General features: G+C 41.8%; 1 protein-coding gene across 1 annotated transcript in view; it reads right to left on the bottom strand.

Annotated features, from left to right (window-relative positions):
• Window positions 1–23449, bottom strand: part of HEMK1 (HemK methyltransferase family member 1) — a 57148-nt gene extending 33699 nt beyond the window's left edge. The window contains exons 1-5 of the mRNA XM_060240020.1: window positions 23295–23449; window positions 22375–22487; window positions 21171–21622; window positions 20178–20269; window positions 9101–9194 (exon numbers count right to left, since the gene is read on the bottom strand). Coding sequence (XP_060096003.1) covers window positions 9101–9194; window positions 20178–20269; window positions 21171–21410 — 426 coding nt within the window. The 5' untranslated portion in view covers window positions 21411–21622; window positions 22375–22487; window positions 23295–23449. The remainder of the gene's footprint in view (window positions 1–9100; window positions 9195–20177; window positions 20270–21170; window positions 21623–22374; window positions 22488–23294) is intronic.
• Between the last annotated feature and the right edge of the window lie 1436 nt (window positions 23450–24885).

Raw genomic sequence — 24885 nt, forward strand, 5'->3', positions numbered from 1 at the left:
AAGGTTTCTCCTGTTTTCGGGGCCTCCAATCCACTGCCATGGATCTGGCCAGTGGGGGGAGCCCCACCCCCCAAAAGAGACATGCCCAGTGCACTGGGCATAGTGATGTCACTTGGAGATGATGTTATCATGCTGGGCACATTTCATGGGGATGCTCTATCATTTGGAAAAAATCTCTATGGAGGGGTTTTTTTTTCAAATGACAGAACATCCCCTGTACAACATACTCAGTGTGATGACATCACTTCTGAGTGACTTCACCCCAGTGCAGGCACTTCATGCATCTGCAAAAGACTCTAGGAAAGAGGACTGGAGACCCCCACCACCAAGAAGGTAAGACCAGGCAACCCTACTCTCACTCCACTTTCTTGCTGGGCCTGGTGCAGCCCCCGGGCTCCTCTGCAGCTGCTGGGCCCACTGCCTCCCCCAACACTTGGTGGCTTGTCTGGAGCTGCTCTGGGTGGGCTCACCAAAGCTTCCCTCATCTCTCCTTCTCTCTCAGCAGCTTGTTTGAAACAGTTCTGAGTGAGTTCACTGGGCTTCCTTCTCTTCCTTCCCTCTCTCAGTGGCTCATCCAGAACTGCACAAGTGGACTTGCCAAGGCTTCTTTCCTTCCATCTCTTGGTGGCTTATCCAGAAATGCTCTAGGTGGGCCTGCCAAGGCTTCCTCCCCATCCCCAACTGTGTTGTCTGGGATCTGCTCCATGTGGCTCTGGCATTCACTGTGGCAGCTGGGCCCCAAGTGGCTCCCACCATCAGCCATTGCCATGGCTGAGCTCTTGCTGCTGGTGCTGCCACAGAAGCAAAGTAAGACAAACAATGCTTTTAATTTTTTACTTGGGAGGAAATTTAAACATTTCAGATTTTTCTGCACATCTGGGGAGTCCTCCAAGTGTACAGAAAAATCTCTTTAGCCTCTGTATGGCCCCGATCTACAGATTTAGATATCTGCAAATGGTGGCCATGAGTGGCTAATAGTATATAGATAGCAGGAATTCAAGGACTTGTGGATATTTGAAGTACCATCATAGATCTCCAGAGCTCTCGGGACCCCAGTTTGAGAAACAGTTGTACAAAGGTCTGGATGCATGGTATAGGCCTGATGAACCTACTAAAGTACTATCAGTCCTCGTAGAAATGGCAAGTTGGAGGAAGCAGCAAACCTTTGGTTACTGAATCAGTCTCCAAGGATGCTTATCTATTTTACTTGAATGAGATACTGAGGGAATAATATGGTAATACTGGACATCTCAAATGCAGTCTACCCTCCATATAACACCTACCCATGAATAGCATACAGCAGAAATTTATGTGACAACTGTCATTGAAAGGGGTTGGGATGAGTTTGTTTTCAGAACATTTTGGTTGGTTTACAATGGAATGTCTACAGCCATTTGTAAAAGTATAAACATACCAAAAGAGGCTGATAAATTTACTGAGGGTGGGTGTCCTGGAATTCTTCAAAGAAATGGGAGAGAGATCAGGCACAGGACATTCCTAGAAGAAAAGATGGGGTGATTTCTAAAAAGAAAAAAAATCTGCCAAGTTCACATTAACTTATGTAAAAAGAGAAATGTCAAATAAAGAGAGGGTGGGGGGGAAGGAAGCCACAGGAAGCGTATTAATGCCAGAAAAATAATTCTTGGAAGTCATAGCAAACAAGCATTCTCTCAACTTAAAGCAGGACTGCCCTCTCATGGCCAGGCTGTGTGTTATCCAAACACAAACCATCAGAAGAATAAGGGCATAGATGGAAAAAATATAACAAATATGGTGATGAGAGAAAACCACTTTGGATAGTGCCGACTGAAGTTATTAAATTGTCTCAAAGTCCACAAGAAGAGAAATATGTATCATATGAACTGCTAAAATTTCAGGAAGGTAAAGTTGAAATGAAATTGGTGGAAGAATTGCAAGGAAAATTTGATTTGTTTCAATTGCTTCAGATTAAAAGCTTGGTGGGAAAAGATATTAGAAGTACAGGTATAAGATTTGAAAAAATGGAAATGGAAAAAATGCTGTTGGGTGAAAATGAAAAATTGATTTCAAGGACTTATAAGTTGCTATTGAAATGGTCTACAGAAGAGGAGGTTGTAAAACCTCAAGTGATTAAATGGGCAATAAACTTTAATAAAGAAATACAAATGGAGACGTGGGAACACCTATGGAAGAACTCTATGAAAATTTCAACGTATTATAATATAAAAGAGAACTGTTTCAAAATGCTGTATAGGTGGTATATGACACCTAAAAAACTAGCAAAAATGAACAAGCTTCAGATAGGTGTTGGAAATGTAAAAAACATGAAGGTTCTTTCTACCATATGTGGTGGACTTGTGAAAAGGCGAAACAATTTTGGCTAATGATTCAACAAGAGATTTCGAAAATCTTGGGATATAATATTAATAGAGCACCGGATGTCTTTCTGGTGGGATTACAAATGGAAAGCTTTTCGAAGCAAGACAGGACATTGCTGTGGTATTTGCTTTCAGCTACGAGGATATTGTATGCGCAAATGTGGAATCAAGATAAAATACCAGAAAAATGGGACTGGATGTTAAAGGTTCTTAATTGGAGTGAAATGGACAAACTTACTAGAATCTTAAAAGACTGTAACCTGGAGAAATTTGAAGAAGATTGGAATAAATTCCAAAACTATGTGGAGATACAACGGAAGGTGAAGAGCCATCTAGTGGTTTTTGATAATATTAACTGAACTTTAAAAGAGAAAAAGGACTGTGATTACTGTGTATTGTTTTAGAAACGAAATATAAGTAGTTGAGTTCATATAGTAAGTCCACGTGAGTTAAGATAAGATTAAGACTTTAATAATTTTTAGTGATGATTTAATGACTATGAAATCTATGTTTAATGTTTAACAAGTAATAATTGAACTTCTAAAGTGCAAAGGAGAATAGATTATGGCTATCTGATTAAATATGTAATATTGATGATTAAGTAGGAAGTATTAAGTAAAGGAACAAGAATAGTAGTTATATTGGAGCTAAGACAAAGTTAAGTGAATGATAACTTTTAGTTAAGATTCTAGATATAGGAATTTTTACTTTTAAAAGGTTTTTAATTGTTGGTCACAATTTGGAGGGGGGGATGGGTGGGAAAATGTAATGTATTGATTAATTATATTTAGATTCTGATAGTAGAATATTTTTCAATATATTGCAAAAATAAAACTTTGTTATTAGAAAAAGGGCATAGACACATGAAGCTGCCATATACTGAATCAGACCATCAAAATCAGTATTATCTCCTCAGATGGGCCATGGTTCGCCAGTGTCTCAGGAAGCGGTCTTTCACATTGCCTACTACCTGATCTTTTCAACTGGAAAAGGCTTGAACTTGGGACCTTGTGCATGCAAAGCAGATGCTCTACCCCGAACCACAGCCCCTCCCAAAAACACCACACTGCACTGAGAGAATTCTTTGAAAAATCATAATTTCAATGTTTAATATAGCTCAGAGATACACAGTCATTTCTAGTACAGCAGAGCAGCTCCCTCGCGGCAATCTATTGAAAGTCAGCCCTCAACAAAAGCTAAATCATTCATAGACGACATGTTTCTGGGTTGGGGCTCCATTCATTTTAATGCCTCACTCAGTTTTGTTTTCTCCTCTTTTCAATGTCTGCTTAATTTGATACAACTACCTTAGTCACTTGTCAAACAATTCTATGAACAGATAAGGCTCATGGAAAGATGCTACATGACACAACCAAGGTTAGCTACCAACTCAACAAGCCTTTGTGAGTTTTTATTGACTAACTGATGTGCATATTTTAAACTTAAACCGGCTATTTCTAAAAGTCTTTTGCCATAGTATACATACAAAACACAGGGCAAGCAAGTTTTTTTTACGCCGAATTTAGAAATCTAATCAAATCATCCTTCCACAATTAAAACCACCTGCCCAAGTCTGAACAGCTTCACTCCTCTTTAGCAGGTGGGTTCTTATGCCTGTAAATAGAAGTGTATGTTGTAGACAACTTGTAAGGAGAAGGTCCCATGTAAAGTCTAACAAATACAGAGGTAGCTGTGTCACCAAAATCATCAAACATTTATCTCCTCCCCCCCAAAAAACTCCCATGGTTTGCAGGATGATAATAAGTCTGAAATCCTGGGTCTTGGTGGTTCCTTCCACTCTTCCCATAAGCATATAGCAGAGACTGAAGACCTACTGGTTTAGGAAGTGTTTACTCTACCACTTATCTGTTGTTTTTTAAACAAACTGGGATTTGTTTCTTGCCCCTTGCCTACAAATCAAGATTTTAAACCAGGCTTTAAAATTTCAGTTGTAGGCAAAAACAAACTCCAGTTTGTTAATAGCTGAATTTGGATGTCCCAGCAATGCTGTTAGGTCACATCCCTTCACATTATGACTGAATTAGGGTTTGCTTATGATGTTTGAAGGCAACCTATGTTTATTTCCTGAGTTCTTTGGAATAGCCTAAACTAACAATTCTCAAGCTGTGGGCAGAGACCCATAAACAGATCATGAGACCAGGAGGAAGGAGGGATAACAAGGGAACTGGGATAGGCTCTGGGAAGCTAGGTGATAAATCTATCAAGTCACTTCTGGTGACCTTGTGAACAAAAGACCTCCAAAATGCCTTGCTCAGGTTTTACAGACAGAAGGCCATCTCTTCTTTTATTGAGTAAATCCACTTAACGTTGGGTCTTCCTCTTTTCCTACTACCTTCAACTTTGCCTAGTACTACTATCTTTTCAATCTGGATGTGCCTTGCATAACCTGTGAAAAAGCCACAAAATATAACCCATTAGTCAATGTTTTATTTTTATGATTGCTGAAAATGAAAAATAAGATATAACCTTTAGTGAGGTTTCTTCTTTTTACGTGAGTATAATTTTACAACTTTTGTAATAATAATAATTAATATTTGCATTTATAGCCCATTTACCTCACTGAGACTTGGCAAATTACAAAATATGAAAAGCAATTCAATCAGGCAGCCAAGACTGCCAATAAAAATGAGGTAGGACTAGAACAACACAATCAAAAACTAGTTTTAAGGCTTTACATAATGAAGACAGGGGTTACAAAGACAGAGGGTACTGCAGTAAAAAGAGAGGTGATATATACAACAAACAGTGAAATATTAGTATTCCTTATAGAAGAGACCTCCTGTGCTTTCCTGTTTTTTATTATAGTACTATATAAAGTACAATAAGTTTAGAAGTTGAACATTCTTTTAAAAGTTTGAATACCACTACCTTAAACAGAACTAATGGACTGCCAGTTCTCTCCTTTCTTGGGTTCACACCTGAGATAAAATATGCCAGATCTTCACTGTGACAAGTAGTGAATAAATACAAATAGCGACTTTTCTAGCAATCTATTATGTTTTAGAAAGGCTTGAAGCAAACAGTCAAGTTTTGCCAAATATTAATAAAAATTTGATACAACAGAAAAGTGATGCAAAGGATTATGCTCAACTAATTGAGGAGCAGGAATATGCTATTTGATCCTTGTGAAGAATGGAAATAGGGAGGCATGCTGAGATGATCATTTCTTATTAAGATGAAATTCTGGGGAAAGTGCATGCAAGTGCAATCCTATGTTGACCTTGCAGCCTATGAACCTTTGATAGTTAAATGCTTAGTTTATTGTGCAATAAGATTATATATAACTACAGAGTTGGCAATTCTGGGAAGCCACACATTCATACAGCATTATCTTATGAGGTACTGCCAGAACACTTAGTCTCTCTTTATTCATGTTCAAGCACCTGTCCTCTAGATGTCCAGTTGGATAGCTGAAGTTTAATCCTTGTGGTTGCTGTGAACATGAAATGAACAGTGTTTCTTCATTCCTCTAAGTAGCAAGGGTGCAACAAACTGAACTGGCAATCACTTGGTACTCAAGCACACTGTCTCCTACACACCAAGACTGAGAGACCATATAGAGTAGCAGTCAGGAGGGAGTTGGGCTGAACTTAAACCAGAACCCCCCCAAAATAGATCAGAGAGGAAGATTTTAGTAGACAGATCCCCCTGATGCACGGGCAGAAAGCCTAGAGGTTGTTAAACTCAATAAAAAAATTTCTCACTGCACCATTTTCTTTTCTTGCTTTTTCTTGTTCAATAATAAGTAACAATCACTGGCATTTTGTTATTCTCTTTGCTGGGCCTGTCCTGTAGAGGTGGCTCCTGGGTACCTAATTGAATTTTATAATGATCTGTCTTTTCTTTTCTCCATGACAGTGTTGTCATTTTAGAAATGCTTGGTACAAATCATGAAGGTTACCTCTTTCTGAAGAGCTGCAGCCAATTTGATTTCAGTTTAAGCCTCAGCTATGGATAACAAATCACACCAAATTTTCTGGATGGTAGTCATTTTCTTGAAGCATGTGAGTAAATATAGCTTTATAGTTTCTACTATAAAGTGAAATTTTTGCATCAGTTGGAGAACCTGCTGCTTGGACTAGTTCAGATTAAGCAGATGAAAATCTACCAAAGTTCTCACAGCTGCAAATAAAAGCTTGACAGTATCTGGTGAAATCTCAGAACCAAAGCAGAGGTATGAGCAGGATATCCAGTACTGTCTGCGGCTCTTTCTAGCTCTCCATGACTACAAGTAGACAGATATGGGTGGGGGATATTTTCTCAGAAAGTATTCTATTTTTGTATATTTTTCACAGAAAATAAATGTCAATTTTTAAAGTGCACTACTAATATGATTGCACTGTGGTTTTATCTGTGTTCTAGTAGCAACCAGGCTCGTTTCTGTGATGCACTGTGCTTGGGGCTGCCTTCAACAAAATTCCTGAAAATTGTAGTTTTGAGAATAAAGTCTGGCATACAAATATGCACCTGCCTTTAGGATTCAGACGTCCCTCAACCAAAAACTGCACACAGGTGCCCCCAGAAATATACAGCCCAAGAGTTCATTCACTGTTGATCCAGACTCCCCAACAGCTGAAACAATGTTGTGAGCTTGCTTTGCCTTTTGTATATCATCTTGCTTGAAAATTTGCTGTAATGCTTAAGTTCCCCCTTGCAGGGCTTCTGACTGGCCACTGGACTGGCTGTGTAGATAAAAATTGTTGCTTTGGCAGCAGCTGCCATCACAACATAAGGATCTTCACTGTGTGACTGAAGGTAAGCTGTGTGTATTGAAAATATTTTAAAACACTGGATTCATTTAAAAAGGCATCCTGTTAAAAAGATCTTCAACCTGAAATATTGAAGAGTCACTATTAGAATTATGCATACCCTAAACCCCTGACATTTCCTGACTGGCTCTACCACCCCCCTCACTCCCCACACACACACCTGGTGTCTCAGAATTGAAGAAGTGCCTGCAGGCTCCAAAAAATTGGGGATCCTGGACTCCATCAAGTAAACCCCCTGAAATGTGCTGTATTGAATTTTCTCTCCTGATCCACCACTTCAATCAAGCACTTTCAACTTTTGAGGGTTAGTTATACAGCATTTATAATTATAATTAATATATAGGTGGGAATGCAGCTCATTCCAGAGACTTGGCGTATGCAAGTACAGGTACATAAATGAAGAGGCAGCAGAATATCAACTGCAAAAGGGACTGAAAAGGTCCATTACTACATTTGGTTTGTTTAGACAGCAAAATATAGAGGCTGGGAATCCACTGTTCTTTTAGTAAACTCAAATATAGCTCAAGACAGTCCTGCAAGGAAGGTCAGCATGATCAGTTCCTAATTAAACAAGCATATGGGCAGAGTCAGTAGTGCTGTGCTGGTCTTACCACCATTGCCTACAGCACACAGTTGGCAGTTGTTTAAAGATTGGAGGCAGTTGAGGTTGCATCAGGGAAATGAGAACAATGCATTGAAAGCAGCTATATCCACCCACTGAAAAGAGATGTTCCAATGCAAAGCATGATTAATGGATGCTTTGAAGGCAAGTTAGAATAGTAGATCTGCAAAGATCTCAACAGGACTCTATTCCCACACTATGCAATAAGGCAAGACCAATTTTGATAACCTGCCGACTTCCAACCTGGAGGCTAACAGAGAATTGAAAACTACGGTTTACTCTGTTGGTTAAGCAACAAGTTTCTAGGTGGTTGAAAAGAAATATAAATTAAATACCATGATCCCATGCTTTTGTTATGCATGTACTTCTCTTTGGCCACTGTGGAGGTTGTCCTAGATGCAGGGTGCTACTTCTAGTGCTAGGCAGTTTAGGGGCTCCTGAAAAGCACTGATCTTGCTCAAGCAGAAAAGTCTCAACAGGAAGCATACTCTGCAGCAGCCTGAGAGAAGCCCACATGACGCAGAATATGCAGAATGCTGTGGAGAACTCATAATATCCAGCCTGGTCCATGATTCAGCCAAGCTTACTTGGCACTCATCCATTCAGTCAACTGAGGGTGCTATCTTGGCTGGCAAAGCCTTTTCTCACAATTGTGTTCTGACTCTTACAGACCAAGCTGACAACATTTTTTCAAATTCATACCAGCACAGAGGGCATACCCCACTCCACACTTTTGATTGCCAGTGCTATAAAATATACACTGACAAAGTCAGGCTTGCATTTAAGTGTTTACAAAGATTTACAGCCAAACTCGATGTAATGGCATCCTTGTGATCGCCACCACCATTTTAAAGTCTTTTAAAAATGCTTGAAAGGCCCAATCCTGAACTAGCCTGGAGAGAGGCAGGCTGAGGCGCTCTTGGTTCCAGTCCTTTAAAATGGTAGCAGTGTCCTCATGGTGGCCACAAGGATATCACATCTGTCTGTAAGAATGCCACACAACAAAACCACAGATTTTATATATATATATATATATATATATATATATTTCATTATTGTTCAAGCAAGAGGAAAAGCAATCAAATTCCAAAGGTTTGACCATGATGAAACATGCTAGTCTGCCCTTCTACTGGGATAAGAGAGGCCATCATTTTCCTTCTGGGCCAGGCAATAAGGGTCAACCATAAGATAACAAGATGAGTAAGTAAAAAGGAATTTCCTGATTGCTGTCTCACTCTGTGCTTCATTCAAATTCCAAGGGGAAGAGTATTCATTCATATTTACCCGTGCACAACCTGGAGAAGCAACTCATTGTGTCATTCACATCTTACCTCTGTTTCTGGCCGAGGAATGAAAACTGGAGGTTTCATCTTGAGTGTCAGGTCCTGAAAATCCCATTCACCAAGGACATACTGGACAGGCATTCTGGAATAGGAGGAGGATGAAGAAGAGAATTACATTGTGTAACATGTAACCCACAAGGTCTTATGATCACACTCACCTTAGCTTAACGTCTTCCACCAAAGCCAGGAAAACTGTACTGTATTACATTAGGTGTGAAAGGAGGGGGAAAGATGCACAGTCAGTGCTACCCTAGAGTTTGAAGATGTTATTTTATGAGCAATTAACTACTGAACAATTTTTAACAGATCTCCCCAATTATCCACAGCAGAGCAGCAGACAGTCAAATCAAGCTGTACACTGGAGCAGCCATACCTCGGGGCTCACTGATTGCTACGCTACTTGAACCCTTCCCAAATGTCCTGAGAAAGCAATTAGCAATCTCCCCTTAAAGAGTAAAATTCTTCCAATTCCATCTAGCACATTTATATTTAATTTATTAAAATCATTTTTTCCAGTCTAAAGACTTTCTAGAGGGGCCGTAATAATAATAAAAACAACATAAAAAATCATGAGTCACCACAAGACACAACAGCAAAATGTCAGTAATGCTTTGTACTTTATATAACACATTCCAGAATAAACAAATCATTACTGACTGGCCAAAAACAAGAAGGGATGAGGCCAGGTAGGCCTCCCTTAGGTGAGATTGCCAACAACCTTGAGGGGGGAAAATGTCCTGCCCAGTCAACAGAAGTTTAATGTGAGGATATCAGCAGGTGAAGGTTTCCACAGCATCAATATAACAGCATCACCTAGTAAATAACATCCTATTATGCCTCTATTAAAAGAATAGTACACTTTCTCTCCAGGATTTTGGCAACCCCACCATTGGGAGAGCATACCATAACTGTTGAAACTGTGTCCGAAGTACAGTACACTCCTATCTGGGATGGTTGTCCTCTTCCACCGAGAACGCAACTTCGGGAGGAATGCACATGGAGTGGTGAGGGAACATAAGAACATAAGAAGCCATGTTGGATCAGGCCAATGGCCCATCCAGTCCAACACTCTGTATCACACAGTGGCTAATACACACACAAACACTGTGGCTAATAGCCACTGGTGGACCTCTGCTCCATATTTTTATCCAATCCTCTCTTGAAGCTGGCTATGCTTGTAGCCGCCACCACATCCTGTGGCAGTGAATTCCACATGTTAATCACCCTTTGGGTGAAGAAGTACTTCCTTTTATCCGTTTTAACCTGACTGCTCAGCAATTTCATTGAATGCCCATGAGTTCTTGTATTGTGAGAAAGGGAGAAAAGGACTTCTTTCTCTACTTTCTCCATCCCATGCATAATCTTGTAAACCTCTATCATGTCACCCCGCAGTCGACGTTTCTCCAAGCTAAAGAGCCTCAAGCGTTTTAACCTTTCTTCATAGGGAAAGTGTTCCAAACCTGTAATCATTCTTGTTGCCCTTTTCTGCACTTTTTCCAATGCTATAATATCCTTTTTGATGTGCGGTGATCAGAATTGCACACAGTATTCCAAATGAGACCGCACCATCGATGTATACAGGGGCATTATGATACTGGCTGATTTGTTTTCAATTCCCTTCCTAATAATTCCCAGCATGGTGTTGGCCTTTTTTATTGCAATCACACACTGTCTTGACATTTTCAGTGAGTTATCTACAACCCCAAGATCTCTCTCTTGGGTCAGTCTCTGCCAGTTCACAACCCATCAACTTATATTTGTAGCTGGGATTCTTGGCCCCAATGTGCATTACTTTGCACTTGGCCACATTGAACCTCATCTGCCATGTTGATGTCCACTCACCCAGCCTCAACAGATCCCTTTGTAGTTCCTCACAATCCTCTCTGGTTCTCACCACCCTGAGCAATTTAGTGTCATCCGCAAACTTGGCCACTTCACTGCTTACTCTCAACTCCAAATCATTTATGAACAAGTTAAAGAGCACGGGACCCAGTACTGAGCCCTGCAGCACCCCACTGCTTACTGTCCTCCACTGTGAAGACTGCCTATTTATATTCACTCTCTGCTTCCTATTAATTAGCCAGTTTTTGATCCACAAGAGGACCTGTTCTTTTATTCCATGACTGTCGAGCTTACTAAGGAGCCTTTGATGAGGAACTTTATCAAAAGCTTTCTGGAAGTCAAGGTAAACAACATCTATTGGGTCCCCTTGGTCCACATGTTTGTTCACCAACTCAAAGAACTGTAACAGGTTAGTGAGGCAAGATCTTCCCTTACAGAACCCATGCTGAGTATTCCTCAATAACTTGTGTTCATCAATGTGCCTACTAATTCTGTCCTTAATAATGCTTTCTACCAACTTTCCTGGTATTGAAGTCAGACTGACTGGCCTGTAATTTCCCAGATCTCCTCTGGAACCCTTTTTAAAGATGGGGGTGACATTTGCTACCTTCCAGTCCTCAGGAACGATGGCAGATTTCAATGAAAGATTACAGATTTTTGTCAGGAGATCCACAAGTTCAACTTTGAGTTCTTTCAGAACTCTTGGATGTATGCCATCCGGACCTGGTGACTTATTAGTTTTTAATTCGTCAATCAGTTGTAGGACCTCCTCTCTTGTCACCTTAATTTGACTCAGGTCTTTCAACACCCCTTCCAAAATTAGTGGTTCTGGAGCGGGCAAACACTTATCTTCCACAGTGAAGACTGAGGCAAAAATGCATTCAGCTTCTCAGCCATTTCCCTATCCTCCTTCAGTAATCCTTTTACCCCTGGGTCATCCAAGGGCCCCACTGGTTGGTTTCCTGCTTCTAATATTTTTGAAGAAATTTTTATTGTTGGTCTTTATATTTTTATCGTTGGTCCAGGACCTCACGACTGCATTTCCCCACATTGTTGGTGCCAACATGCACCACGACCACCGGCTCCTTCCCAGCACTGTCTATCAGCCTATCTACTACACATGTAATGTCCATTACCTTCGCACCAGGCAGGCAAGTCACCATACCATCAGTACGCGGTTTTGCCACCCAGCTGTCTACTTGCCTAAGGATCGAATCACCAAGAGCCCCCCTCTTTCCCTGCCCAGGGATGGTTCTTTTGTGTGAAAGGATACCCGCTCACCAACTGAAGAAGAGGTCCCTTCTGAGGGCGCATTCCCCTTATCCTCAGCACGGTGCCCTGTTCCCTCTCGACCCTCATGCTCCCTGGCAGCAACGGGGCTGCCACGTTCAGAGTGGGGCTCATCTAATACGTCCCCGAGCGTCTTCTCCGAGTGCCTAACTGACTGTCTCTGCTTCTCCACGTCAGTCACCTCGGCCTCAAGGGTACCAACTTGTTCCCTCAGTACCAGAAGCTCCTTGCATCGAGCACACACCCAAGACTTGCCTGCCTGGTGCGAAGGTAGTGGACATTACGTGTGTAGTAGATAAGCTGATAGACAGTGCTGGGAAGGAGCCGGTGGTCGTGGTGCATGTTGGCACCAACGATGTGGGGAAATGCAGTCGTGAGGTCCTGGAGGAAAAATTTAGGCTGCTAGGTGGGAGACTTAAGGCCAGGACCTCCAAGGTAGCCTTCTTGGAAGTGCTACCTGTTCCATGTGCAGGGCTGGAGAGACAGGCACAAATTAGAAGTCTCAATGTGTGGATGAGACGATGGTGCAAGGAGGAAGCGTTTAAGTTTGTTAGGCACTGGGATGCTTTCTGGAACAAGCGGGAGCTGTACAAAAAAGACGGTCTCCACTTGTCCCCGGATGGAACCAGGCTGCTGGCGCTTAAAATCAAAAAGGGGGCAGAGCAGTTTTTAAACTAAATCTAGAGGGAAAGCCGACAGGAGATGAAATGTCTCTGGTTCGGGAAGAGTCATCTCAAAGAGATGAAGGGTTAGCTGATACTTTTCTACCGGGTAATGGAACAGAGTTGTCCACTGAGACGGTGACAATCAGAATGGACTGCCTGTCAGAGTCTCGAGGCGGCAGGAGGAAGGTGGCGGGCCTAGCTTGCCTAGGAAATTATAGATGTTTGTACGCAAATGCTAGAAGTGTTCGAGGTAAAATTGGTGAGTTGGAATGCTTAGTGTTGAGAGAAAACATAGACATTGTGGGAATTTCAGAAACGTGGTAGAATGAGGAGAATCAGTGGGACACGGTGATTCCTGGATATAAGTTATACCAGAAGGATAGGGAGGGAAGGTTTGGAGGTGGGGTGGCTCTGTATCTCAGAGAGGGCATACGGTCCAGTAAGACTGAGGTCAGAGAATTAGACTCCCTTATAGAAATGTTTTGGGTTGAAACAGAGGGCCCAAAAGGCAATTTAACTATGGGAGTTTGTTATCGCCCACCAAATCAAAAGACAGAGAACGACTATAATATGATGGAAGGCTTAAAGATGGTGGCTAGACGAAAAAACTGTGTCGTCATAGGTGATTTTAACTATCCGCAGATTGATTGGGTCAATATGTGTTCTGGTCGAGAGAAAGAGACTGAGTTTCTAGATGCTCTCAATGACTGTGCTATGGAGCAGATGGTCACAGAACCTACCAGGGGTGGGGCGATCCTGGATTTGGTCCTAAGTAATGCCCAAGACCTGGTGAGAGATGTAAAAGTGATCGCACCGCTTGGGAGCAGTGACCATAACGTTATTGATTTCACTATTTGTATAAATAGGGAGTTGCCCCAAAAGACCAGCACAACCACGTTTAACTTTAAAAGGGGTAAATTCTCTGAGATGCGGAGGCATGTGAAGAGGAAACCGAAAGGAAAGGTAAATACAGTCAAAACCCTTAGGGAAGCTTGGAGACTATTTAAAACTACAGATAAAATATATACCACAAGTTAGGAAGGGTACAAACAGGTATAAGAGAAGGCCTGCATGGTTAACAAACAAAGTAATGGAAGCTGTAAAAGGTAAGAAGGACTCCTTTAACAGGTGGAAAGCTAGTCCAAGTGAAATTAATAAAAGGGAACACAGGCAATGGCAAATCAAATGCAAGACTGTGATCAGGAAGGCAAAAAGGGACTATGAGGAACATATTGCAAAAAACATAAAGACCAACAATAAAAATTTCTTCAAACATATTAGAAGCAGGAAACCAGCCAGGGAGGCAGTGGGGCCCTTGGATGACCAAGGGGTCAAAGGATTACTGAAGGAGGATGGGGAAATGGCTGAGAAGCTAAATGAATTTTTTGCCTCCGTCTTCACTGTGGAAGATGAGAAGTGTTTGCCTGCTCCGGAACCACTTCTATTGGAAGGGGTGTTTAAAGACCTGAGCCAGACTGAGGTGACAAGAGAGGAGGTCCTACAACTGATGGGACAAATTAGAAACTAAAAAGTCACCAGGTCTGGATGGCATACATCCAAAAGTTCTGAAAGAACTCAAAGTTGAACTTGTGGATCTTCTGACAAAAATATGTAATCTTTCATTGAAATCTGCCTCCGTTCCTGAGGACAGGAAGGTAGCAAATGTCACCCCCATCTTTAAAAAGGGTTCCAGAGGAGATCTGGGTAACTACAGGCCAGTCAGTCTGACTTCAATACCGGGAAAGTCGGTAGAAACCATTATCAAGGACAGAATGAGTAGGCACATTGATGAACACGAGTTATTGATGAAGACTCAGCATGGGTTCTGTAAGATATTGCCTCACTAACCTGTTACATTTCTTTGAGGGGGTGAACAAACATGTAGACCGGGGGTCCTCAAACTACGGCCCGCGGGCCAGATGCGGCCTACTGAGGACGTTTATGTGGCCCGCCGGGTTATGGCAAAATCAGACCGGAAGTGACGTTCGACCTAAACTCGCGTTAGCAACGCACACTTCCGGCACTGAGCTGAGGCGGCGGAGACAGAGTGTGAGATGATACCGAGGTGAGGTGAGTTCCCAGGCCGGGGTGTGTGGTGTGGGGAAGGGAGAGAGATGCAGAAGACGGAGAACTGACGGCCCGCGGCCTTGTACGGTAACGGCAGTCCGGCCCTCCAACAGTCTGAGGGACAGTGAACTGGCCCCCTATTTAAAAAGTTTGAGGACCCCTGATGGAGACAAAGGAGACCCAATAGATATTGTTTACCTTGACTTCCAGAAAGCTTTTGATAAAGTTCCTCATCGAAGGCTCCTTAGTAAGCTCGACAGTCATGGAGTAAAAGGACAGGTCCTCTTGTGAATGAAAAACTGGCTAATTAATAGGAAGCAGGGAGTGAGTATAAATGGGCAGTCTTCGCAGTGGAGGACGGTAAGCAGTGGAGTGCCGCAGGGCTCAGTACTAGGTCCCGTGCTCTTTAACTTGTTCATAAATGATTTGGAGTTGAGAGTAAGCAGTGAAGTGGCCAAGTTTGCGGATGACACTAAATTGTTCAGGGTGGTAAGAACCAGAGAGGATTGTGAGGAACTCAAAAGGGATCTGTTGAGGCTGGGTGAGTGGGCATCAACGTGGCAGATGAGGTTCAATGTGGCCAAGTGCAAAGTAATGCACATTGGGGCCAAGAATCCCAGCTGCAAATACAAGTTGATGGGGTGTGAACTGGCAGAGACTGACCAAGAGAGAGATCTTGGGGTCTTGGTAGATAACTCACTGAAAATGTCAAGACAGTGTGCGATTGCAATAAAAAAGGCCAACACCATGCTGGGAATTATTAGGAAGGGAATTGAAAACAAATCAGCCAGTATCATAATGCCCCTGTATAAATCGATGGTGCGGTCTCATTTGGAATACTGTGTGCAATTCTGGTCACCGCACCTCAAAAAGGATATTATAGCACTGGATAAAGTGCAGAAAAGGGCAACTAGAATGATTACAGGTTTGGAACACTTTCCCTATGAAGCAAGGTTAAAACGCTTGGGGCTCTTTAGCTTGGAGAAACGTTGACTGCGGGGTGACATGATAGAGGTTTACAAGATTATGCATGGGATGGAGAAGGTAGAGAAAGAAGTCCTTTTCTCCCTTTCTCACAATACAAGAACTCGTGGGTATTCAATGAAATTGCTGAGCAGTCGGGTTAGAATGGATAAAAGGAGGTACTTCTTCACCCAAAGGGTGATTAACATGTGGAATTCACTGCCACAGGAGGTGGTGGCGGTTACAAGCATAGCCAGCTTCAAGAGGGGGTTAGATAAAATATGGAGCGGAAGTCCATCAGTGGCTATTAGCCACAGTGTGTGTGTGTGTGTGTGTGTGTGTGTATAAATTTTTGGCCACTATGTGATACTGAGTGTTGGACTGGATGGGCCATTGGCCTGATCCAACATGGCTTCTCATGTTCTTAAATCCCCTTGCCCTTTGGACAAATCCAGACATGTGATCCAATTCTGTGCTTATCTGGAGACTTATTTCCACTATCTATGACTCAAGGAGTATTTCCACAGCGTCACTGAACTATGCACAGGCACACAACCACCAACTAGCCTGGAACTGAACTGGGCATGTACACCCACAACTGCTATCCTTTTAATTCTAAAAAAGGGGGGGAAAAGAATTCTGCATGGACTCCTCCTCTGATAGCCCAGTATCAGACAGGACATAAGGTATTTTCATTACTGTGCCTTGACTAAAGTAACTTGGTGGTCCTAATTACAATCTCAATTTGTTTCCATAAACAAATATGAGAGGCTGAGAGGCAACTCCCCTCCATAAAGTTTCATTAGCCAGCCCCCATTAAAGAACAGAAGAAAGAGGGGCATTCTGGTCATATGGACTCCTTCCACAGACCATATACCAGACTGTCTTCAATCTGTTTTACTTAGTTCATTGGCCTGACATAGACCTTGTCCTTGGGTATAAGCAACATTTATCCTGGCCCCTCTGACTCACTAAAGCTGCTGCATTATTTGAATATCTTGAGGAATAGAGACAGCAAGCACAAAACCAGCACACAGGCTTTTAATATTGTCATTTGAGAAGACCATTTTTGGGAGCAAGAGAGTTAATCTGAAATAGGCATGTATTACAAGTTGGGTCAGTTCCCATAATTTTTAAACCATTTTAGGCTGTAATCCCAACAACACTTTCTAGGAAATATGTGCTATTAACCTCAGTGAGACTCACTCTGCATATTTTCTCAGAACATTTCTTAGGATTTACTGCCAACTTTTCTTCTGAGACTAAAGGCACTTTTCTTACTCTGCTTAGGTAAAGTACTATCTGTTCTCCCCTCTGCCTGTAACCCCTGCCCATGTGACTCTTATCTTAGATACTGACATATGAGTCTATCAACCTGATTTTCATATCTAATTTCAGTCTCCTGTGTCTGCAGTCATCTGCAGAGTGTAATTAACAGTTATCCCAACATTTACTTCAGCAAATTAATACTGCTAGGGAGATCAAGGGAAAATCCTGTGTGTACAATTCCTAAGTCAGATTCATATATATAGAACAGGTTGCCTCCTTGATATCAGAACAAGATGGTGCAAGTGTCCTCACCTTGGTATTTGGACATACCAACAATTGTACAAACTGTGATTATGACTAGAAGATCCTGGAATGCATTCTCTACGAAGGCAGAAAGCTGATGCTGAAAATTACACTTGCCTAAAATCTGAGAGACAGGCACAGACTGGTCTCTAAAAAGCAGAGTGAAATACTATGGACTATATATTCAGATGTTGTAATCTGAAACGGAATATGGTACACCTACGAATATTACAGAATCTTCCTTGTGCCATGACTAAGCTTCATGCAATTTGCTGTTTAGTAATCCACCTTCTGCTGTTGGAAATGACATCAAACTTCTAACCTACCTTGATAAAGACTGCCTAATTAGCTTGATTTAATTCCTGAAGACTACTTGCCTGTTTCTGGGCAGAACTGGGAATGCTGTTATGGCATATAAAATCACACATATCAAGGTGTCTGCCTAGTTGGGGTTGTGTTTCCACCCCTGCAATCCACACTATCTTCTACAACACAGAACGGGGCCTTTTCCTGGCTCTAAATCAAAAGCAGCTATTGAAACTGTACCCAGAAACAAACTGGAAGGCAGGGGAGAGATTTTATCATCAGCATACTACACATTCTAGACACCTATACAACAATCCTAAGCAGAATTACACTTTTCTAAGATCACTGGCATCGATGGATTGAAAACAGAATAACTGGTTAGAGCTACTGTTAGATGTCAAATGTGCTGCCATGGTCTGAAAGGGCTGGTTTTTCCATGCGGTCTTCAAAAGCTGTTCCACACATGGCAGAAGTATAATCTAGATGGTTATCAGGGCACAGATACCTCTATCCAGTAAGTGCTGCATCTGGCATACTAACCAAGCAGTAAAAGGTGTTTTGTGCCACTGACAAGTCCTCTGCATAAATAGTAAGGGCTGGATTTAACAGCCTCCTACCAACTCCCAATCTTTAGGATTGCTATTTTTTTTGTGCAGCCCACTTATAAATAAATAAATAGAGATATTAGATGATTAAACTACTCTAACATGAAAAAGAAACCCTAAAGGAAACCAATTTATCCATGGGTTTAGGAAAATTCTAACTGCTCTGTGTCTTCTAAATCAGTTAAATTTTTGAAATGTTTTGGTGATATTAGCTTAGCTGTGAATCCAAATTAAGATTCTGTCCTGTTTGGGCCATGCATACAACTCACAGAAATAATCTCATGGCATTTACATCTAGATGCCATATTTAAATAAAGATTAAATAATGCCATCCTTTTCAGAACATTAGGTACAAAATAGGTTTGCCTGGCGCCCACACAGAAAATGGAGAAGGCTGGCAGACAAAAGCAGCAAAGGAGCTTACAAAGAGAGACCAGCTTAGCCTAACATACTGCAATCATGACAGCCAAGTATGGAGGGGTTTTTTTACCTTCTGAAGTTTTAATGGGAAGACAGTTGCCTCATAAAACTCCATTATTTTAACAGAGCAACTACATGGGGTTATGCCAAAGCCCAAATATTTATAATGATAAAAAATGCAACACATCTGCCAATAACTCAACCTTTGATCATGACTATGTCATCAAAGAGATCATGTAAGAAACAGGTTGTAGCAAGGAGATACTTAGGAAACAAAAAGCTCCTCTTCTTCCCAATGGAAATCTTGCCAAGGCTCCCTTGGAGCTTTCAAACATTTTCTCAGCACCCATGCTGCTTTTTGGGGTGGGGTTACAATAAATCAACCCTGACATCCCAATAAATCTAGCACTTTGCTAGATTCCACAAACTGAAGAACATGGGATATTAACATGAACCTTTGTTTGCTTTCTGCTTTTACTTTTAAAAACATAAATGGATTACTTTGAGAACACCCCATAGAGTAAAAATCAGGACTAAATTCAATCATTTAACATTAAGCAGCATTGCTAATATGCCTTAATTTTTTCTATCTGTCCAAACCCAGTAATAATTAATAATTTTTGTTGCTTTAACCTAAAAGCAATCCCATCCCTCCTAAACAGTAACTCATGCAGATAGTAACAGTTCTCAGCACAATCCAAAATACCCTTCATTGCAAACATTCTCCCACTCATCTGGGATCATGCTTTCCTGGAAACGGCTTATTATTTAAATTACTTAAAGTCACTTGATGGTTAAATGGCAGTCTAGCTGCTCCACCTCTGCTGTGTCACTTGTGTCTCTCTCCTGGCTCAGTTCTTACTATGGCTCCAATGATTTCAAAGGGATTAGCCCATGACTTATTGAAGCGGAAAGTGGATGGCTAAAGGCCACTGTACCACAGAGGGATAGGTGTGGCTTAGCAGCTACCTCCTGTGTTAGTACTTACTATATCATATGAATTAGTGTTTCTTACTACTAAACATGTGAGAGGTAAAGTTTAATGGTGACTAAGGGGATTTAGTCACCATTAAACGTTACATCTCACATGTTTAGTGTAAACTTTACCTCTCACATGGGACTCTTGGGCTTCATACAGCTTCTCACTTCCCAGGTTCTTTCATGATAAAGGCTTTGCCAGTAATTGCAACCTACTTTTGCCACCTGTCATTCTGCATATGATGCTGTACTAGTAAGTGACCCCAAACCTCAACTTACAACTCCACTTACTGACTTCCATTCTCCTTTTTTCTGAAATCCTTTAAGAAAGCAAAATGTGTTTGCAAAAGGGCCCACCTTTGTAGCCGTTTTGTGCACAGCTGCTGGATCTGATCCCGTTGCTTTGCTGAGAGGGAAGTTAAGATACTGCTCGCACTCAAATTCTGGAACTGAAAAGAGAGTATGTGCAAAAATAAACTAAGTTGCCAAACAACGATAGACCATAAACAAAACAGAAAACACACTTTGTTACTAGCCCATTCAGCTCTATATCTCTTTTGTTACCTGAAGCAGTGTAAAAGTTTGAAACAAGTACAAAACAAGTAAAAGTTTGAAACAAGTAATCTGTTCCCATTTACAAAAACTTTCCAGTTTCTCCACCCTTCTTAACACAGGTGAGTGGCTATTACTAGACTGGTGACAGACTTCTCTGCCTGATACAGCTGTGAAAATGTGTATTTACAAACCGGACCTCTACAACAGTATCTCAAGGCCTGAACTCTGAGCTCAGGAAAGCTAGAGCAAATGTGGGTGTTCTAAGAATGCTGAAAGCACAGCAGCAAAAATAACTTCTAAAAGAATGGTTGGTATGGGGGTGGCCAATGGTAGCTCTCCAGATGTTTTTGCCTACAACTCCCATCAGCCCCAGCCAGCATGGCCAATGGCTGCGACTGATGGGAGTTGTAGGTAAAAAACATCTGGAGAGCTACCGTTGGCCACCCACACAGTAGCTTAATAGTCACAGTCTTGGGCATACAGCTGTTCTTTTTGCTTAGTATCTAAATTATCTAATTTATCACTGAAATTGAGAAGCTATCTTCATGTGTGCTTTAAGATACTTTGCTCTCCTCTTCATAAGAATGTCAGCTTTCGGTCTACTGTTGGCAGTAGCACAGGGGTCAGTTTATTAAAGCATAAGATAGCTTCCCAAATAATATAAAGATAGTTTCCCACAGAACTGTCAGTTACTGAAAGGAACTAAGACATATTTTACAGAAGCGTTCGCTGGTCTGTATACATTCACTACAGTACTCTGCATAGACAGTTTCTATTTCATGCACAGCACTTAACTGTTTTTGCTCCCACGACATGGGAAACAATATATTCAGAAGATGCCCGGGCTTCAGGGATCTCATTTGCTTCGAACACTTCTTTCCAGTAGCTGACTAGATCAGCAGCTGTAACCAGTTCTGTCTTAGAACAGGAATATTGTTTGAACAGGCGATAAGGATTTAAGAAAGAACCAAGAAGTCCATGATGAGGAAGCAAACACAGAATCTTTCTGTACAAAGCATTGACAGGAACCTTCATAGTCACAGAAGATAGTTTCCAAGCTCCTTCTTTTTTGGTCTACCACTATGTATCGCAAGCCTCTATTAGCAGTCTGGCCTAACAACACATATTATCCACTGCAGAACACTCTGCAATCTCAACATTATGTATATAGCAGAAGGTCAAGAAGAGATGTCCCACGTCCTTTTGCTCTCACCCAGCATTCAGATAATTCATTCATCCTGCAGTACCTACAGAAAAATGAGAGGCAATCAAAATAAAGTATTGGCTCACTTTCACACAGGCTAGAAATTAAATATATGTGATTTTTATTGCACAATTCCTTCAAGAAACAAAGCACAGTACAAATAGTTTCTCCATTTTATGCTTGCAACAATGCTGTGTGATATGTTAGACTGACTCAAAGTCATCCACTGAGCATGCTAGGGATAGGGATACAGATCCATGTAATACTGGAATTAGTTGAACACTGTAATAACCATTCACCACACTGGCTCTCAGGGAATCATGATAAACTTTGCACATTTGAAGAATTGATGTTACACAATTACAAAATGCAGAAAGTATGCTAGATTTTCCTTCTTAAGACACTGATTCTAACTATAGTTCTGTGAAAGTTAAAATACTATTGAAATAACTAGTGTCCCCATGATATCTCAGCCTATAGACCACTTCAGAGTTACAGATCTCCTACAGAAAAGGAACTTCTACATGCAAACCACTTGTACATTGATGGACAGCTTCAAGTATCAGAGGCCCTGGGTAAGATGCCACTAAACATCAGCAATTGAGGGAAGGGAAGGAAAGGTGTCGTTGTGGTGGTGGTTGGGGGGGGAGGGAGGCGGGCAGAAACGAAGGGAAGGTGCCGCAGCGGCTATCAGGCGGATGGGCAGAAAGGGTGGGAAGGAAAGGGGCAGAAGTGATGGGGGGGAGCAGGCAGAATGGGAGGGAAGTAAGTCCCACTGTATTTAATTGAACTTACTTCCATATAAGTGTGTACAGTCACTTGAATCAGATATAACTGACCAGGTTTTCTTGCTAGCATAAACAAGTAAGGTTGACACACAGGTGATACAGAGTAAAATTTGTAGAGGACTGTAGTAAAAGAAGGCAATAAAAGAAACAGATTATTAGAATATTAAAACAAAAAGAGTTCTTAAGAGATTACAGCTGCAGGATACAGCCATGAGAAGGATGCTGTTTTCAAAGAACATATATATGCATCCTCCCCCACTGCCTCTGTGGCAGTGATGCTCTGTATTCTTGGTGCTTGGGGGGGGGGGCACAATGGGAGGGCTTCTAGTGTCCTGGCCCCACTGATGGACCTACTGATGGCGCTTGGGTTTTTTTGGCCACTGTGTGACGCAGAGCGTTGGACTGGATGGGCCATTGACTTGATCCAACATGGCTTCTCTTATGTTCTTAGGTTCACCCTGTCTCATCAAATACTTTTAAAACACTACAAAACCTAAAAACAGACGACAGACTAAAAAGTACCTGCGTCACAGGAAATGCCCTTAAACAAACAAATCCTATAATCTGTCACTAGCCAGGTGAGTTAATAGACAAATCCTTATCAGACGCAACAAAGACATCTCTCTCTTTCACACACACAGACACTTCCACCTACACTCTCCCTGAAAGCAGCACTTTAAAAAAAAAAACGCGGCTGGGGATAACAGGAAATGCTGGTTAGCCTTTTATTGACCAAACAAATAGCTTGCAACACAGTACCGTTTGTCAGAAGCTGAGACGGAGAAAATAGACGGAATCGCGGCAATAAATAAATAAAACACTGAATCGAAACCGGGTTACGAAATATTTCTTATTTCACGAGTGAGAAACTCGGAAGACCCAATATGTTCCACGAGCAGATCGTTGCAGCCACTGAAGAGCTTTTACCTGTACATTCTTTTACCTGTGTTTCTTCCTCGCACAACAAATTATGTGAGAATCGCGCACATTAATACTGCAATAATCAGCACACTTCCGCTTCGAGCTACAGGCAATTCAGTAGTATGGGAAACTTCCGATGTCAGCCTAAAGTTCCTAGAATACTGAAGCCCCACCTCCTGCAGACTTCTTTATCCTTTGAAAGAAGGAAGGAAAACCGAGGCAAGGGAGACCCCACATGGAAACCCGAGCAGTTTACCGCAGCTCCGGGGGGGGGGGAGTGGGCGGGGGAGGAGGAGCCCAATAGCGTAGTCAGTAAAAAGATAAAATGCATCAGGCTGTCTGATCTTATTTTCAAGTAATTCCTGCTTTCTTCTTATGGAGTTACTTAATAACCCGGGTGGGGCAGTGTCTTGGCCCCACTGGTGGACCTCATGATGGCACCTGGCTTTTTGGCCACTGTGTGACAGAGCGTTGGACTGGATGGGTCATTGGCCTGATCCAGCATGGCTTCTCTTATGTTCTTACAGGATTCTGTCATAAGCTATGATGAGGAAGGGTAATTTCCCACCAATTGGATCAAGCAGGAACTTATGTTCTTACAATTGGATCTTACAGGATTCTGTCCTAAGCTATGACGAGGAAGGATAATTTCCTACCAATTGGATCAAGCAGGATCAAGGAAATACCAAGTGAGAACAGGGGAATATCTCAGGAAATAAGGCGTCAGTTAAGGTGGTCACCTCTTGGTTGCGGAATTCTTAAAGCCTGGGGAGGGGAAGGACTACAGGCTCCACTTGGGTTGCCAAGTCAAATTCAAGAAGTATCTGGGGACTTTGGGGCTGGAGCCAGGAGCAAGGTTGTGAGAAGCATAATTGATCTCCAAAGGGAGTTCTGGCCATCACATTTAAAGGGACCGTACACCTTTTAAATGCCTTCCCACCAATGGAAATAATGAAGGATAGGGCACCTTTTTTGGGACTCATAGAATTGAACTCCCCAGTCCAATCTTTTTGAAACTTGGCGGGCGTTTTGGGAAGAGGCACTGGATGCTATGCTGAAATTTTGGTGCCTCTACCTAAAAAAACAGCCTCCCCAGAGCCCCAGATACCCGCTGATCAATTCTCCATTATACCCTATGGGAATAGATCTTTATAGGGAATAATGGAATGCCCAGCAGACATTCCCCCAATTGCTTTCTGATGACCCTGAAGCGGGGGGAGGGCCTTCAAACTGGGGGACTCCCTGCCCCCATCTGGGGTTTTTTTTGTGTGGAGAACTGCTAATGCCACTGTAAGAAATTGACTTACTGCATACAAATTACCTCTGAGCATTGGTTCCAGATTATCGAAGTATATTGATCAGAAGAAGTTATTAATCGAAACACGAAATTTTACCTGGAAATCGTGTTATCTATAGTACTTCTCTTCAATATCTGAATCCTTTCTACAGAACATTCATAGCATCATTGAATATCCTATCTTTGCAAGGAGAAGTCTGTGTGTCAACAAAAAACTACTTTTGAGTAGTGCATCCTTATGGACCCTTATGTGATGGACTTTTCTACCTCATACTGAATTCTTTACTGTTGTTTTGTTTA

The sequence above is a fragment of the Heteronotia binoei genome, chromosome 5 (genome assembly GCF_032191835.1).
Source record: "Heteronotia binoei isolate CCM8104 ecotype False Entrance Well chromosome 5, APGP_CSIRO_Hbin_v1, whole genome shotgun sequence".
Taxonomy (NCBI): domain Eukaryota; kingdom Metazoa; phylum Chordata; class Lepidosauria; order Squamata; family Gekkonidae; genus Heteronotia; species Heteronotia binoei.